At 27.8% G+C, this 13,455-nt stretch overlaps 2 protein-coding genes across 3 annotated transcripts; one reads left to right on the plus strand and one right to left on the minus strand.

Moving 5' to 3' along the window:
• The first annotated feature begins 206 nt into the window (after positions 1-206).
• beta-Man (beta-mannosidase) lies at positions 207-8,650 on the plus strand. Its single transcript, XM_012289832.2, has 17 exons — positions 207-786; positions 935-1,050; positions 1,199-1,843; positions 2,516-3,478; positions 3,558-3,873; positions 3,939-4,088; positions 4,951-5,049; positions 5,134-5,163; positions 5,237-5,383; positions 5,455-5,603; positions 5,662-5,867; positions 5,934-6,195; positions 6,276-7,002; positions 7,079-7,507; positions 7,590-7,801; positions 7,881-8,102; positions 8,178-8,650. The coding sequence occupies exons 1-17, from the start codon at positions 702-704 to the stop codon at positions 8,439-8,441; spliced, it is 5,022 nt and encodes a 1,673-aa protein (XP_012145222.2). The 5' UTR covers positions 207-701; the 3' UTR covers positions 8,442-8,650.
• A 43-nt stretch (positions 8,651-8,693) lies between these two features.
• LOC100883037 (transmembrane protein 245) lies at positions 8,694-13,167 on the minus strand. Of its 2 annotated transcripts, XM_003705154.3 has the most exons (9): positions 12,344-13,167; positions 11,272-12,267; positions 11,033-11,197; positions 10,763-10,961; positions 10,496-10,680; positions 10,313-10,413; positions 10,213-10,230; positions 9,828-10,130; positions 8,694-9,745 (listed from the first exon to the last, which is right to left on the minus strand). In XM_003705154.3, the coding sequence occupies exons 1-9, from the start codon at positions 12,857-12,859 to the stop codon at positions 9,565-9,567; spliced, it is 2,664 nt and encodes an 887-aa protein (XP_003705202.2). In that variant the 5' UTR covers positions 12,860-13,167; the 3' UTR covers positions 8,694-9,564. The 2 variants fall into 2 exon arrangements, with proteins under 2 accessions (XP_003705202.2, XP_012145223.2); XM_012289833.2 differs by lacking the exon at positions 10,213-10,230 and having other exon boundaries at positions 12,344-13,164.
• Between the last annotated feature and the right edge of the window lie 288 nt (positions 13,168-13,455).

A 13,455-nucleotide genomic window follows, 5' to 3' on the forward strand; every position in this document is an offset into this window, starting at 1 on the left:
CATATTTCGCTACCATAATATTTTCAAATTACTAAAAGCCCAAATTTCCAAATCTCCAAATACAAAATTTCGTATATACAAATTTAAAAACCACCTAGTATATACATTTGGAGAGGAACATTGAGAAAAATGCAAAAGCACATGCGTATTGCCCTTGGTTACGAAAGATGTTCGGACCAATGAAAGATAACATGTGCAAGGTGAACAAAATCTCGTCGTTTGATGAGTTCAATCTTTGGTGGAACGAATATTATACGTATTATTTTGTTTAATTTCAATAATGTTGTCATTTAGTACAAAAGTTTTTATAAAAACATATTCATTTTTATAATAGTTAAATTATATTGCTCAATTACTGTTTGATTAAGTTTGTATATTCATGTAAATATTACTTTAATGAGTGGAAATTCTGAAATTACTTGCTGTTAATATCGATACTAAGTTGCAACGTAATATTGAAACGTAAATGTTGATATTTGAAATTTACCTTAGATCGGAACTATCTTGGATTTAATTTTTATTTTTATCATTATCGTTATTGGTAGATGTCTATTGATGAGATGATTATATAGTGATGCAGAAGCATTTAAGACTATATATAAACAATTCAAACTTTTCAATTGAATTTCTCATTGTTCCGTATAAAACGTCTTTTTAACACTGTAAGTTAATTTCTGTACATTTAAAAATTACAAGAAAATATGTCAGACAATATGCAACGAGATAAAAATGAATTAACAGCCAAAGAAAGGGAAGAAGTAGAAGAAATGAAGAAAGAACTTTTAGGTAAATGAGAACTGTTATTATTTCGTTAAAACTGTTAATGTAGCTAATCATATAATTTCTTATATTTGTAACAGTATACTAATTTTTGTTGTTAAATATTTTCTAATAGAATGTTACATTTTAATCACAAAGTTTACTTATGTTGTAGATATGAAGATGTATGAAACCTGGTATACTTACAAAGATATGAAACAAATTCTTGGTGTTATTAATGAATCCAAAAATATGGCAATTGCCAAAAGCGATGAAAAAAATGTACAGAAGGTTAGTTCATTAAAAATTACTAAATAATTGCTTTGATGTTAGAAAAAATTTATTTTCTCGCTTAAGTAATAGATACAAAGCGGATGATTAATATTCTAACATAACACATCTTAATTTTGTATACTTCATTTCCCTTATAATTTTTTAGGAGTTATTACATTCTACTAATAATTGTTCCCGAGATGTAATGCCCGAGACAAATTTTACACAAGAATTGGAAACACAAGAACATAATGATACATCTCAGTCAATACATTCATACAGACCTAATCGTATATCTCCAATACGAGAACAGACAGCTCATGGCTGTAGCAGTCCTGATTTTGAACCCACCAATACTGAATCAAGAACCTCTATGTACAGAGGCAAAAACGTAGATGGTGAAAATTTATTTGTTAAATTGCAAGATAATTCAAATATGAGAGATAATTATTCTCATATTATAAATAGATACGTTCCATCGAAATCAAAGAACTCATTACAAGATTCTAATATTATGCATAGTATAGAAATGAAAATGGATACGCATTCTGAATGCGAGCAGAAATTGGAAAGATGGCAAATTAATCCTCTTGATTCATATGTTAGTGAAAATGATGTGCCTTTGCAAGAACCAAATAGGCCTGTAGGTCCAGATCGCATGCCATTTAAATTATGCAAAGAAGCACAAGCACCTGAGATGCTTGACAAACTAATACATGCACTAAACATTCATTTGAAACAAACGGCAGACTTGTGGCATAGTTGGCACCGTACTACCAGTACTAAGTTTCAGTGGGGGTCACCCATTCAGGTGGGTACCTCCATACAATCCATTTCATACAGATCTTACCATTAGTAAATATCAGAAAATACAGTTTTTTTTAAATATACAAATTACAGTTTTCTTAATACAACATTGTGCCATGAATATTACAGTTAACCACATACTATGATATTTACTTATTGAATTTGCATTTAAAAATATTACAATTTCACTAAAATTAATCACATTTTTGACACAAATTTTCAATTATTTTGTTGGTGAAAAGTGTATAATCATTTATTGATGTAATATTCTATTAATATACTGTTCTATTAAATACTGTTTAATGTTGTTTTTTGTAATTAGAAAGATAACAGTTGTGATAAAATTTAACTAATATATTATAGATATCTTTACTGATAAAATTTACATATTTTTTATTTATATATACATTAATAAGAAGATTCGAGAGAAGTATTATTAATGTCCTTTGTATAAAAATAATTGAAGTTCGTGATTGGTGTTTCTTATGAAAGTTGTAAATTTTACATCTATACAAATACATGTATACATAAGTGTTTATAAATAAACAGTAACTAAAACTGTAAGCAACAAACAATTTTTGAATAAATCGTATTTCTGTAAAAAAAACAAAACAGAATAGTTGTCCATTTTATTTTATCTGATTTAATTCTAATCCTTCTTTCAACATTTCTGTAGGTGGGCCTTGCTAAAGATAATTCGGATAAAAAATCATTATCAGATATTATAACTGAACAGGATCAAATGGAGTGTACAAACAAATATAATAATGAACGATCTAATAAACGTAAATCAACTTTGATTTTGTCTTCTAATATAGAACAATGTAGCGACGATGAAGATGAAAAAATAGTTAAGAAACAAAAAATTCGATCACATGAAGACACAAACAAAGTATCGCATTTATACAAAGATGTATGCACTGTTGTCAACATCGAAAATGATCAAAATTTAAACAATGATAATTTTAACAAAGATTCGGATAATATAGAAATTGATAATTGTAAAACAGAACCTAGAAGAAATACCGAAGAGCGTTTATCACCGGAATTAGTGTTTTCATATCCACGAAGAATCGCGCCTCCGAATGTTAGAAAAAATATTAATAAGAAAAAGGAACATACTACTAATATATCGCCTACATGTTCATTAACACATGTTAGCAATGAGAAACAAAGTGCCATAAGTTTAATATCCAAAGAGAAAAATAATATACTTAGCGACGAAGAAATTCTTATAGAGTTAGAAAAAGATAATGTTAAAGCATCAGAGAATATAGAAATTAAACCACTACCAATGAAAGGTCTTTCGCGAAGAATAAAGAATCAATGTATAGTTTTGGAGAAAATTCAGCTGGAAAAACAAAAAAAATTAGAAATTGAAAAAGAAGAAGCTCAGAAGAAAGAAATCGAGGAAAGAAGAAAGAGAGAAGAATTTTATAAAAAGCAAATAATTGAAACACAAAAAAAGGAAAAACAGAAAGAAGAAATAGAAAAATATAGAGAAGAAAGAAGCAAGAAATGGAACAGTGTAGTAGACATGAAGTCTCAAAAGAAAGTTAACAAAGATCAAGGAAAATCACAGAATATGCAAGATGAAATGAGCCTCTCAGAAAGAGTAGAAGCAACCAGATTGTTTCAGGTAAAATTTTTGTACATTTTTGTTAATAACATGTATATTATTTTATATTATCTGTAACTGTTTGTATTATTCTTTCTAGGAGAGTAGTACCTTTGTAAACAGAGAGATAGAAATTATAGAAAATGATTCAACAAGTAATGTAAACTGCCCCATATGTAACAAATCTTTCCCAACTGATCAAATAGAAACACATGCTGCTGGATGTGAACAATATATGATTGAAAATGAATGTGCAAATAGTTCTCATTTAAAAAATAAAGCGATACCAATGAATAGTAAAAATTCTGAAATTCTTGAATGTAATGTGTGTTCAAAGTTTAGAACAACTAATGGAATAGATTATGAGGATCATGTTAATAGCTGTTTACAAAGACATGAAGATCAATCGATTCATGGTATTTATTTTTTCTTAATTCTTCGAAATTATAGTGCTCATAAATTAATAAAATATTCATTTCAGAACGTACAAGCACTGACGTTATCAACGTCCCTAATTCACCCATTCGTTGTTATCGACCAATTAGTGAACAAACAGATTCATATATAGATTATAGAAAACAATTTAATTCAAACAATAAAACACACGCACGTTCTAGTAAAAAAAGGAAACGTTAATAAATACTATTTCTGTCTTTAAATTGACAGCTATTGTACATATGTATTTATACGTTGATAGCAAACATTGGGTATTGCTGTAATGATGCTATTATGTCATTTACATAAATGCAACCAAAAAGATACAATCATAAAGTATTAAATTGAAGCTTTCCGTGAAAAGATATAAAATGCAAACTTTGAGTGATTAATATCTTTTGCATTTATTATAACATTCCGCGTTTCGTTTGTACATTTCACTATAATACATCTTACTGTTATAAACGTATTTATTGATTTATTGATTGAACTTAAATTAAAATGGTTCTAAGAATGATACCTAAAGTTATGACATGAAGATAAATCTAAATTAATTAATTTTGGGTGGTCTAAAAACTAATGCATATATATTTTTATATATTACTGGACTGATTTAAAATATACGCACAGTAAATTCGAATAATTTAGTAAATTGCAAACTCTGATTAAATTACATGCAATATACATTTCAGAAGAAAATGTATAATTGTACTAATTATATGATTTCAATTTTTGTAAGCCACATATTTATACTGTACAATAAAATGTATTTTTATATGAGTAATAATTCTAATTTTTGAATAAAATACTATATTTATATATTTTGTTTAATTTATCCTACATTAATTCATTAAAGTAATTAATATGATATGATAATCAATTTTGATACTAATAAATTAGAATCTTGATTGTGATAAACATGATTACAAATATGGATCAAACAAACAAGATAAGACAGTTTAAACACGTGTTATAAATATATGGATATATATCAAATAATCTTATAAAAAAAATTGTCAAAACGGTACAAAGTTATAAGGTAACATAGTATCTGTACTAAAACACAAGCAGTATGAAGACAGTTCTCCAGTTCTTTTTAGGAATACTTTTAATTAATAATAGTATTTTATCCATAACCTTAGATGGATCATGGACAGGTATTATTAAATTTATTATATTGAATACTTTTTTAAAATTATTTTGTATGTTCAATTTTCATTAGAATTAAATATTTTATTTAGGTAAAATTATACCCAACAACAAAGGAGATGGTAAGACTTTTTAGAAACACAAATTTACATAACTATAAATTGCAATTCATTTAGTAACATAATATTTTTATAGAAATTACATTTCCTGCAACTGTGCCAGGTGGAATATATACTGACTTAAATAAAGAAAATATTATACCAAATAATTTTATTGGAGATAATGACATAAAAAATCGTTGGGTTGGTAATCAATCAGTTACCTACAACAAAAGCTTTCATGGTAATATTTATTGCACTATCAATGTAAAAATACATAAACTGATACTTATATTTTTTGATTTTTTATTGCAGTTAATGAGGCTTTCCTAAATGCTTCTAAAGTAGTACTCATTTTTCATGGGGTAGATACATTTGCCACAGTCTTTTTAAATAATCAGAAAATTGGAGAAACATCAAATATGTTTTTACAATACACATTTGATGTTACTCATTATTTAAAAGTAAGTAATTCAACTTTTTATAAATGCTTGTAATTTATAATTCTATATTTATTCTCAGAAAGGAGAAAATATGCTTCAAGTCTCCTTTTCTTCTGCTGTTAAAACAGCACAATCTTTGTACAATGAACAAGCATCAAAATATATTGTTCCTCCAATATGTGTACCAGATAGTTACAATGGTGAATGTCATGTGAATCACATAAGAAAAATGCAAGCAAGTTTTTCTTGGGATTGGGGTCCAGCTTTTCCATCAATGGGCATATGGTACATAAAATTTATTCATTTTATATGTACTATGCATTACTACATATCAATTGAATAATATTTTAGGAAGAGTGTAGAAATAATTCCCATAAATGAGATTCATATTACTGATGTTACAACAGATATTTATAAAGAGGACACCTTTTGGAATATTGCAATAACAGTATTTCTTGATAGTACTTCACAAAGAAATAAGCAACTTATTCCTTGTCATATCTCATCAGTTCTTTATGTCAATGAACAATTAAACATTTATAATTCTACAAATTTTGATATAAGTATGAGCAATGAACATGTTGAAGCAACTGTTCTTCTTAAAGTTCCTACAGTAAGTTATTAATGTTAAAACACATCAGTGTGCAATTAATATCTACTTTTAATAAAATAAATTATTATTTTTTATAATAGGAAGTTGTAGATAATTGGTGGCCAAATGGTTATGGCAATCAAACACTTTATTCATTAACTGTAACAGCAAGTACATCTACTGATACAAAAAAAAAAACAGTACAAATTGGTTTCAGAACGGTAGAACTTATACAGAAACCTCTTAAGAAGGGATTGAGCTTTTATTTCCAAATAAATGGTGTACCAATATTTGCAAAGGGTAGTAATTTCATTCCAGCTAGTGTTTTTCCTGAACTAAGTGCTGAACCAGAAACAATTGAACATTTATTAGCATCTGCTAAACAAGCAAATATGAATATGCTTAGGGTGTGGGGTGGTGGTCTCTATGAATCCGAATTATTCTACAATCTTGCTGATAGATATGGAATCATGATCTGGCAAGATTTTATGTTTGCATGTGGAATGTATCCTACTACGTCAGAGTTCCTTGATTCAGTTAAGGAAGAAGTAATACAAAATGTACGAAGATTAAAAGTTCATCCTAGTATCGTTCTCTGGGCTGGAAACAACGAAAACGAGGCAGCTTTGTATGGAGATTGGTATGGAACCGGAACTAAATCAATATATAAAACTGATTACATTAAGCTTTATGTAAATGTGATAAAAGAGATAGTAAATCAATTGGATTCTACAAGACCATTTTTAGTATCTAGTCCTAGTAATGGATTGTATACAGAACAATATAATTATATTGGAAAAGATCCATATTCAATGTTTTATGGAGATGGTAAAATATATTATTTTTTACTTCAGTATGAAAATAAGATATACGTTTGACTAAAATATGTGTATTGTTATTTTAGTTCATTACTATAATTATATTAATAATGGATGGGACGTGCACCAATATCCTCGTCCAAGATTTTCATCTGAATATGGATTTCAGTCATTGCCATCAATTTTCACTATGCTATCAGTTACAGAAAAAGCTGATGATTTAAATGTAGATAGTAAATTTGTGAGACATCGTCAGCACTTGGCATCAGGAATGTCATATTTGAAGACTCTTATTTCACAGAATTTTAAAATACCTGAAACTCAAAATAAAGTACAAGGTTTTGTAAACTATATATATTTAAGTCAAATCAATCAGGCAGTTTCTGTAAAAATACAAACAGAATACTATCGACAATCAAAGACAGAATTAAATGAAATTGGTGAAGGTATGACAATGGGTGCTTTATATTGGCAATTAAATGATGTTTGGCAAGCTCCATCTTGGTCTTCTATAGGTAATTAGACATGAACGTACATGTAATAATTATTACAATTTTTCAACATAACATATTTTATTAATAATGTTATTGCTTTTAGACTTTAATGGACGATGGAAAATGCTTCATTACTATGCTGTAGATTTTTTTGCGCCTATTATAGTCACCTATTATGTTACAAATACTGATATTACACTTTACATTGTTTCTGATAAATTACATCCAATAACAAATACTATTTTGGAAGTGAATCTTTATACATTGAAAAATATGAAACCCATACAATCATACGTTTATGATAATATAACTGTAGTAAGTACAATAATAAAAATGTGTAGTAACATATATATACAAAAGGATATATTTGATGTTTGTGATGAATATTTTATAGGAAGCAAATGCAGTGACAAAGGTTCAAGATAGTTTACTGAAACATTCATGGATATTAAACTCTACATTACCTAATGCATGTCAGGTTGACATTAAAGCTGAAAGCAATTGTATTATGACACTTACTTTAAAGAACAAAACTGGATCACAAATAGCACCAAGAAATTACATATATCCAAATGGTGTTTTCAAAACTAATGCATTGCCAATAGCAAATGTTACTGTAAGTTTATAGTTGAATCTACAAAAACAAAAACATAGTAAATTATTTGTTTTCATTCAAAATATATTATTCCAGGTCAAAATATTGGATTATCATTTACCTGGCAAACATCTGAATTATCCGGACATCGAGTTGGAATTAACTACAAACAATATAACACTTTTTATATGGCTAGAAACAACAAATATTTGTGGCCATTTCTCCGAAAATGGTTTTCATATGTTCGAGCATAATAAAAAAATTGTTTTCCATTCGTGTGAAGCAGTTACACCGAAAATATTCAAAGAAAATTTAAGTGTTATTACGCTTTCCGATATTTATGATAATACAAATAAATAAGCATAAGTTGTATTGTAATTACTGTAAAAAATTTTAACATTTATCGTGGCCGAGGGAAATAAGTTTCATGATGTAAATAAATTTCAAATGCAATAAGAACAGCAAGTATAATCAAGACCATGCTGATTGCCAAGTACACTAAATTTGACATGTTGTTTATTAACTGAAAAATTTATCTTTCTATACCAATAAATTTTAAGTTTATTGATCGTTTTGTGGTTACATATGATAGATTTTCAACCAAAATAAATGATTAATAATACTGAAGTCAGTATATTATTTAAAATATCAAAACAAATGAACAATATACAATATTCATAAGTAACATAATTAAGGATGTACACATACGTGCAACATAGGCTTCTCGACTTGCATTCAGGTTTGGAAGAACTTTGAAAGAATTGGGAGAAACTTAACATACAATTTTCTGTTTTTACAGATAAAAAATATAAAATACTAAAAAAAAATGGTGATACACTCCTTCTATACATTCCAACAACTACATAAAGCCCAAGTTGCACTAGACTGTACATAACAATTTTTATATACATATGTACATATGTATATACATATATATATTTTATGTACAAAACTTTATTAACAATTGTAAGCTTTAAACGCAGTAAATACCTTTTTACTGCTATTAATTTGTTATGCCTACATATACTATTAAAAATTGTAAAAGACTAGTAAAGAGATATAACAATATACTTATATGTATTAGTAAGCGTAAGCTGAGATTTTTTATTATAGGCCTTATCAACTTTCCTTAATCGTGTCATTAGCAGATCATATTTTTGTAAAATGTTAGTAAAAATAAATAATATATAAAAGCGGTTATTATATAAATATTTTTGTAATTTTTCTCATTACAAATAACATCACAATGTATGCTTTCAAAGACTAGATAAAGCAACAGCAATAGCAATTTTTTAATATTGCATTTATAGTCTTAACGAAATTCTTCGTACAAACTATGCTTTTTGCATCTGTTTGCAGTTAAGTAGTAGTCACGCATAAACGTTTAGTAAACAAAAGTATATCTATAAAATGGAATTTCGTTGCTCATATTTCTTAACGTCTGTTACTAACTACTGATAAATGGAACAACTTGTTATTCATATCAATGTTTCATTTCAGAATATGTAGACATAACTTCTGACGGTGATTGGAGATAACGACGACTTAAATTAATTGCTACCATTATGCAACACAATAATAAAGGACCAAAAATTGCTCCTTCTACTCCTAAACAAAAGATTCCGCCTGCTATTGAAAGACCAGTCAGATATGGATGTCCACCACTATAACGAAAAAATTTTACTTAAATTAATTAATAATTGACAAAGATATAATTTTATATTAATATAAGAAAATTCAAAATACCCTTTAATTTCTTTGTAAAATTCAGTCACAACGATGTTACAGGGAAGAAAATGAAACATGAAAAATAAAATTGCAGTCATAGATCCTCGAGTGAACCAAAGTTCCAAAGTAGCTGGGATACAAGCAAAGTAGGCATCCAAAAATGGAACTGCGCCAAGTATGGTTGCAAAAGTGGCCGGTAAATAGACGATTTTTACTTCGAATAAATTATGTATAAACCATGTCCACATGCCGAAAAAGGATGCAAGTTTAAATGTTGCAGCAAATACGCCAATTACTGCTTCTTGTAATGCAATAGCAAATCTACAAAAATATAAAGTGATAATTTTTTTGATATAATGAATATGATACGATAACTTCATTTTTATCGTTAAATATAACATACCCGTCGATAGGAAGAGCGCTTGTTAATACAAAATATAAACTTGATAAAATACATATAATACAACGATATAAAATACATAGTAAAAAATCTAAAACTTTACCTATGGCAACTAATAGGACTAAATACTGTAGTAAATTCGATAGGCCTGTAAGTTTTATCACTGGAACTAAGCAGATAAAACAACGTTGTAAAGAACACCACCTTGAAATAATATAAAATTTTCATGATTGAATATCTTTAAATACTTTTAAATCATATACGCCTTGTATAATCAATTATTTACCATACTGAGAGCAAAATTAAGTACTGCTGAACCACTCATAAGTATAATATAAAATATTTCTGTAAAGAGTGCTAGTATCACAGACATATTGCCCTTAATTATGCTCCAAATGGAGTCCAGCACTGACATGAAAATTCCAATATTTTCCTTTACAAAGTTTTGTATGCTAGTCATATTAAATAATTCTATTAAAAAAAAGGATATAAAATTAAGTATGTGGATGTAATTGTTGTATTCAAATCTATTAATTTAATTATTAAATCTTACGTAAAGGTGTTTTTCCAAAACTTTCTGTGAAGCTTTCCCATACTGAATAAGCTGCTGCAACATCTACAGTAGGGCCAATTAAATCTGCACTTTCATTTGACATCATCCAAGCTTGATAAAGTCTATCCCAAAGTTCTAATACCTTTTTTTCTACTTGTTCAGCTTTTACAGGATCTAAATCTTTTACTAAACCTTTTATCTATATATTAAAAAGCATATATTGTAATAAAAAAATGATCCAATAGTTATGAAGCTATGCAAGTCCCTTACTCCATCAGAAATAGCACCTCGTCCATAAGTATAAGCATTATCTAAGACACTATTAACTGAATCTTCCCATTGTTCTGGTAACCAATCAATATCTGGATTATTCATCAGTGATGAATTGAGAATCTCTCCAGTAATTTGAATAAGGTGTATACCTTCTGTATAAACCTATGGAAATTATAATAGCTTATGATAATTGACTATAATTTATAAAATGTTTGAAATATTGTTTGCAATAATACCTGTATTGTTATAAAAATAGATGTACAAATTATAAATATAATTAATCCAAAAATCACAGCAATTGTTGCCACAGAATTGACTGAAGCCTTCAAAGCTTTTGTTAACTTTTCATCAATTATTATTCCAACTTTGTATAAACCTCTAACATTAGCTGGTAAAAGAGCTTGATGACGCTCCATACACCAGTTTCTAACAATTTCTATAACAATATTGCACTGATTGTTTATCACTTTCCATAATCCAAAATAACTACCAACTTGCTTAATAATATAAAAGGCTATAGGAATAATTAAAATGTATATCATCCATCTATGTTTCCAAAGCAGCATACCAATGCAAGCATACAGTGCTCCATACATATATTTATCCGTATCAACTTCATTATTTTCCATGTCAATAGACATTCGTAATTCAGTTTTTATTCTTTTCAAGAAATAACGGTCACGCAATGACATGTAACCAGTTGAGGGGATAATATATCCAGATCGAAATTTATGTAATGATGCTGTATTATCTGCATCTAGTGACAATGATTTTTTAGATAATTTCATATTAGGATCAGTGCTTGTTACTACTGAACTAGAGATCATTTGTGCCGGTTCTTCAATCTCACTATTTTGCTGAGTATCTGTAGCTTCTTCTTTAATATCTTCTATAGAATTTTTACTTTTTAATGGAGCTTGTGAACTTTGTGTCACAGGTGTAATTATATTATTTGTTAATGTAAAACGTATTGCTTCCATGAATGTCACTGGATTGCCTTCTAATTCTTGCTTTTCCATAACAATTGCTACCTCATAAATAAATCCTATCAAGTACAATACTTGTAGTGCAATAAATATAACTGTTTGATATGGATAAGCACTTAATATATTAGAAATATATAAACTAATTATAAACCACATGACGAATGAAGTATAGCGAAAATGTATGGAATTATGTGGTGTTGAATAAACATATAATACAGTTAAATATCCACAAAGCATAATGACAATCTGCAAAAAAATATGTGACTTTAATATATTAACATTATATACTTTGTAGCATATTTTTTGAATATTCAAAAATTACCATTGAAGTAGTACACGCTGATATAAAAATTGTAAAAATAATATGAAAAGTTATACATATATTCCATATTAAACAACTTAATACAGTCGGTGTATAATTATATACTCCCAGAACTGATGTTCCCAACAGAAAAATACTGACAATGTATTTAACATGTTTCCATAAAAATGATCCTATATCATCAGAAATTTTGTCTACTATCTGTACAGGTAACAATGTTAAATTTATAATTAATGGTGTATGAGACACTTCTGTTTTCTCAAACCATGACTGTACAATAGTAGTTAATGAATATTTGAAAGGGAACAGAACAGAACCACATAGTAGAGCCCAAATTAAAGGTTTTACAAACGGACTCAGTACAATGTACAATCCGTAACCAGCTGCTGAAATTAGACACAAAAGAAACAGTGCCACAGCATTGTAAATGCCTTGTTTTAAGGCTTTTTCATGACCCGCACTGAAATTTGACAACATGTTAAAAAGGTTATCCATTGGCGATAATGTATTATGCATCGTATATATACGTAATCGTTTAAAGCGCTTAATTGTATTTAATTTTGAAATTTGTTATTATCTCACTTATCACGTTCGTTTAAAATAAATAACAATGAGTAGTTGCACTGAGTCAAAAGTGTTAAAAATTAACAAGTAATGCATAAACTGTCAAGTTTCAAATTTTAGACAACACTATGCAGTGCTTTATGGGGTATGCGGTATGCGGTATGCGATTTAGGCACGCAATACTATTGGGAGAAACATATAAACATTGATAACAGAGTAATTCTGTCATACTTAAAGATATTTTCTTTTGCAAGCTATGTTAAGTGTAAAATGAAAAGTAGTTTAGATAAATTTTTAAGTAAAATTATCAATTAAAAATTTGTAAATAAAATTATTAATTAAGGGGATTATGTATATTATTAAATTAACAATTTAAAAAATTTATATTTCGTTACATTAGGTGTAGAAATAAATTTTTGCACCTGATTTGACCATATAACGCATGGTGATATAACGCGCGGTAATTTCACGAGTTTATTAAAAAATTAAAAAAAATTTATTTACACTATTATTATAGTAGAATATTACTAGTATTATTTATTTCAATA

Source organism: Megachile rotundata, chromosome 10 (genome assembly GCF_050947335.1).
Source record: "Megachile rotundata isolate GNS110a chromosome 10, iyMegRotu1, whole genome shotgun sequence".
Lineage (NCBI taxonomy): Eukaryota > Metazoa > Arthropoda > Insecta > Hymenoptera > Megachilidae > Megachile > Megachile rotundata.

Bases quoted from the DNA above. Each gene is read 5' to 3' on its own strand.
- beta-Man (XM_012289832.2), top strand. From the start codon at position 702: ATGTCAGACAATATGCAACGAGATAAAAATGAATTAACAGCCAAAGAA. The intron at 3,874-3,938 runs GTATTTATTTTT...TATTCATTTCAG, and splicing joins TGAAGATCAATCGATTCATG to AACGTACAAGCACTGACGTT. The intron at 8,103-8,177 runs GTAAGTTTATAG...ATATTATTCCAG, and splicing joins TGCCAATAGCAAATGTTACT to GTCAAAATATTGGATTATCA.
- LOC100883037 (XM_003705154.3), bottom strand. From the start codon at position 12,859: ATGCATAATACATTATCGCCAATGGATAACCTTTTTAACATGTTGTCA. The intron at 11,198-11,271 runs GTATTATTGCAA...TAATTTCCATAG, and splicing joins CTATTTTTATAACAATACAG to GTTTATACAGAAGGTATACA. The intron at 10,962-11,032 runs GTAAGGGACTTG...TTTAATATATAG, and splicing joins GAGGTGCTATTTCTGATGGA to ATAAAAGGTTTAGTAAAAGA.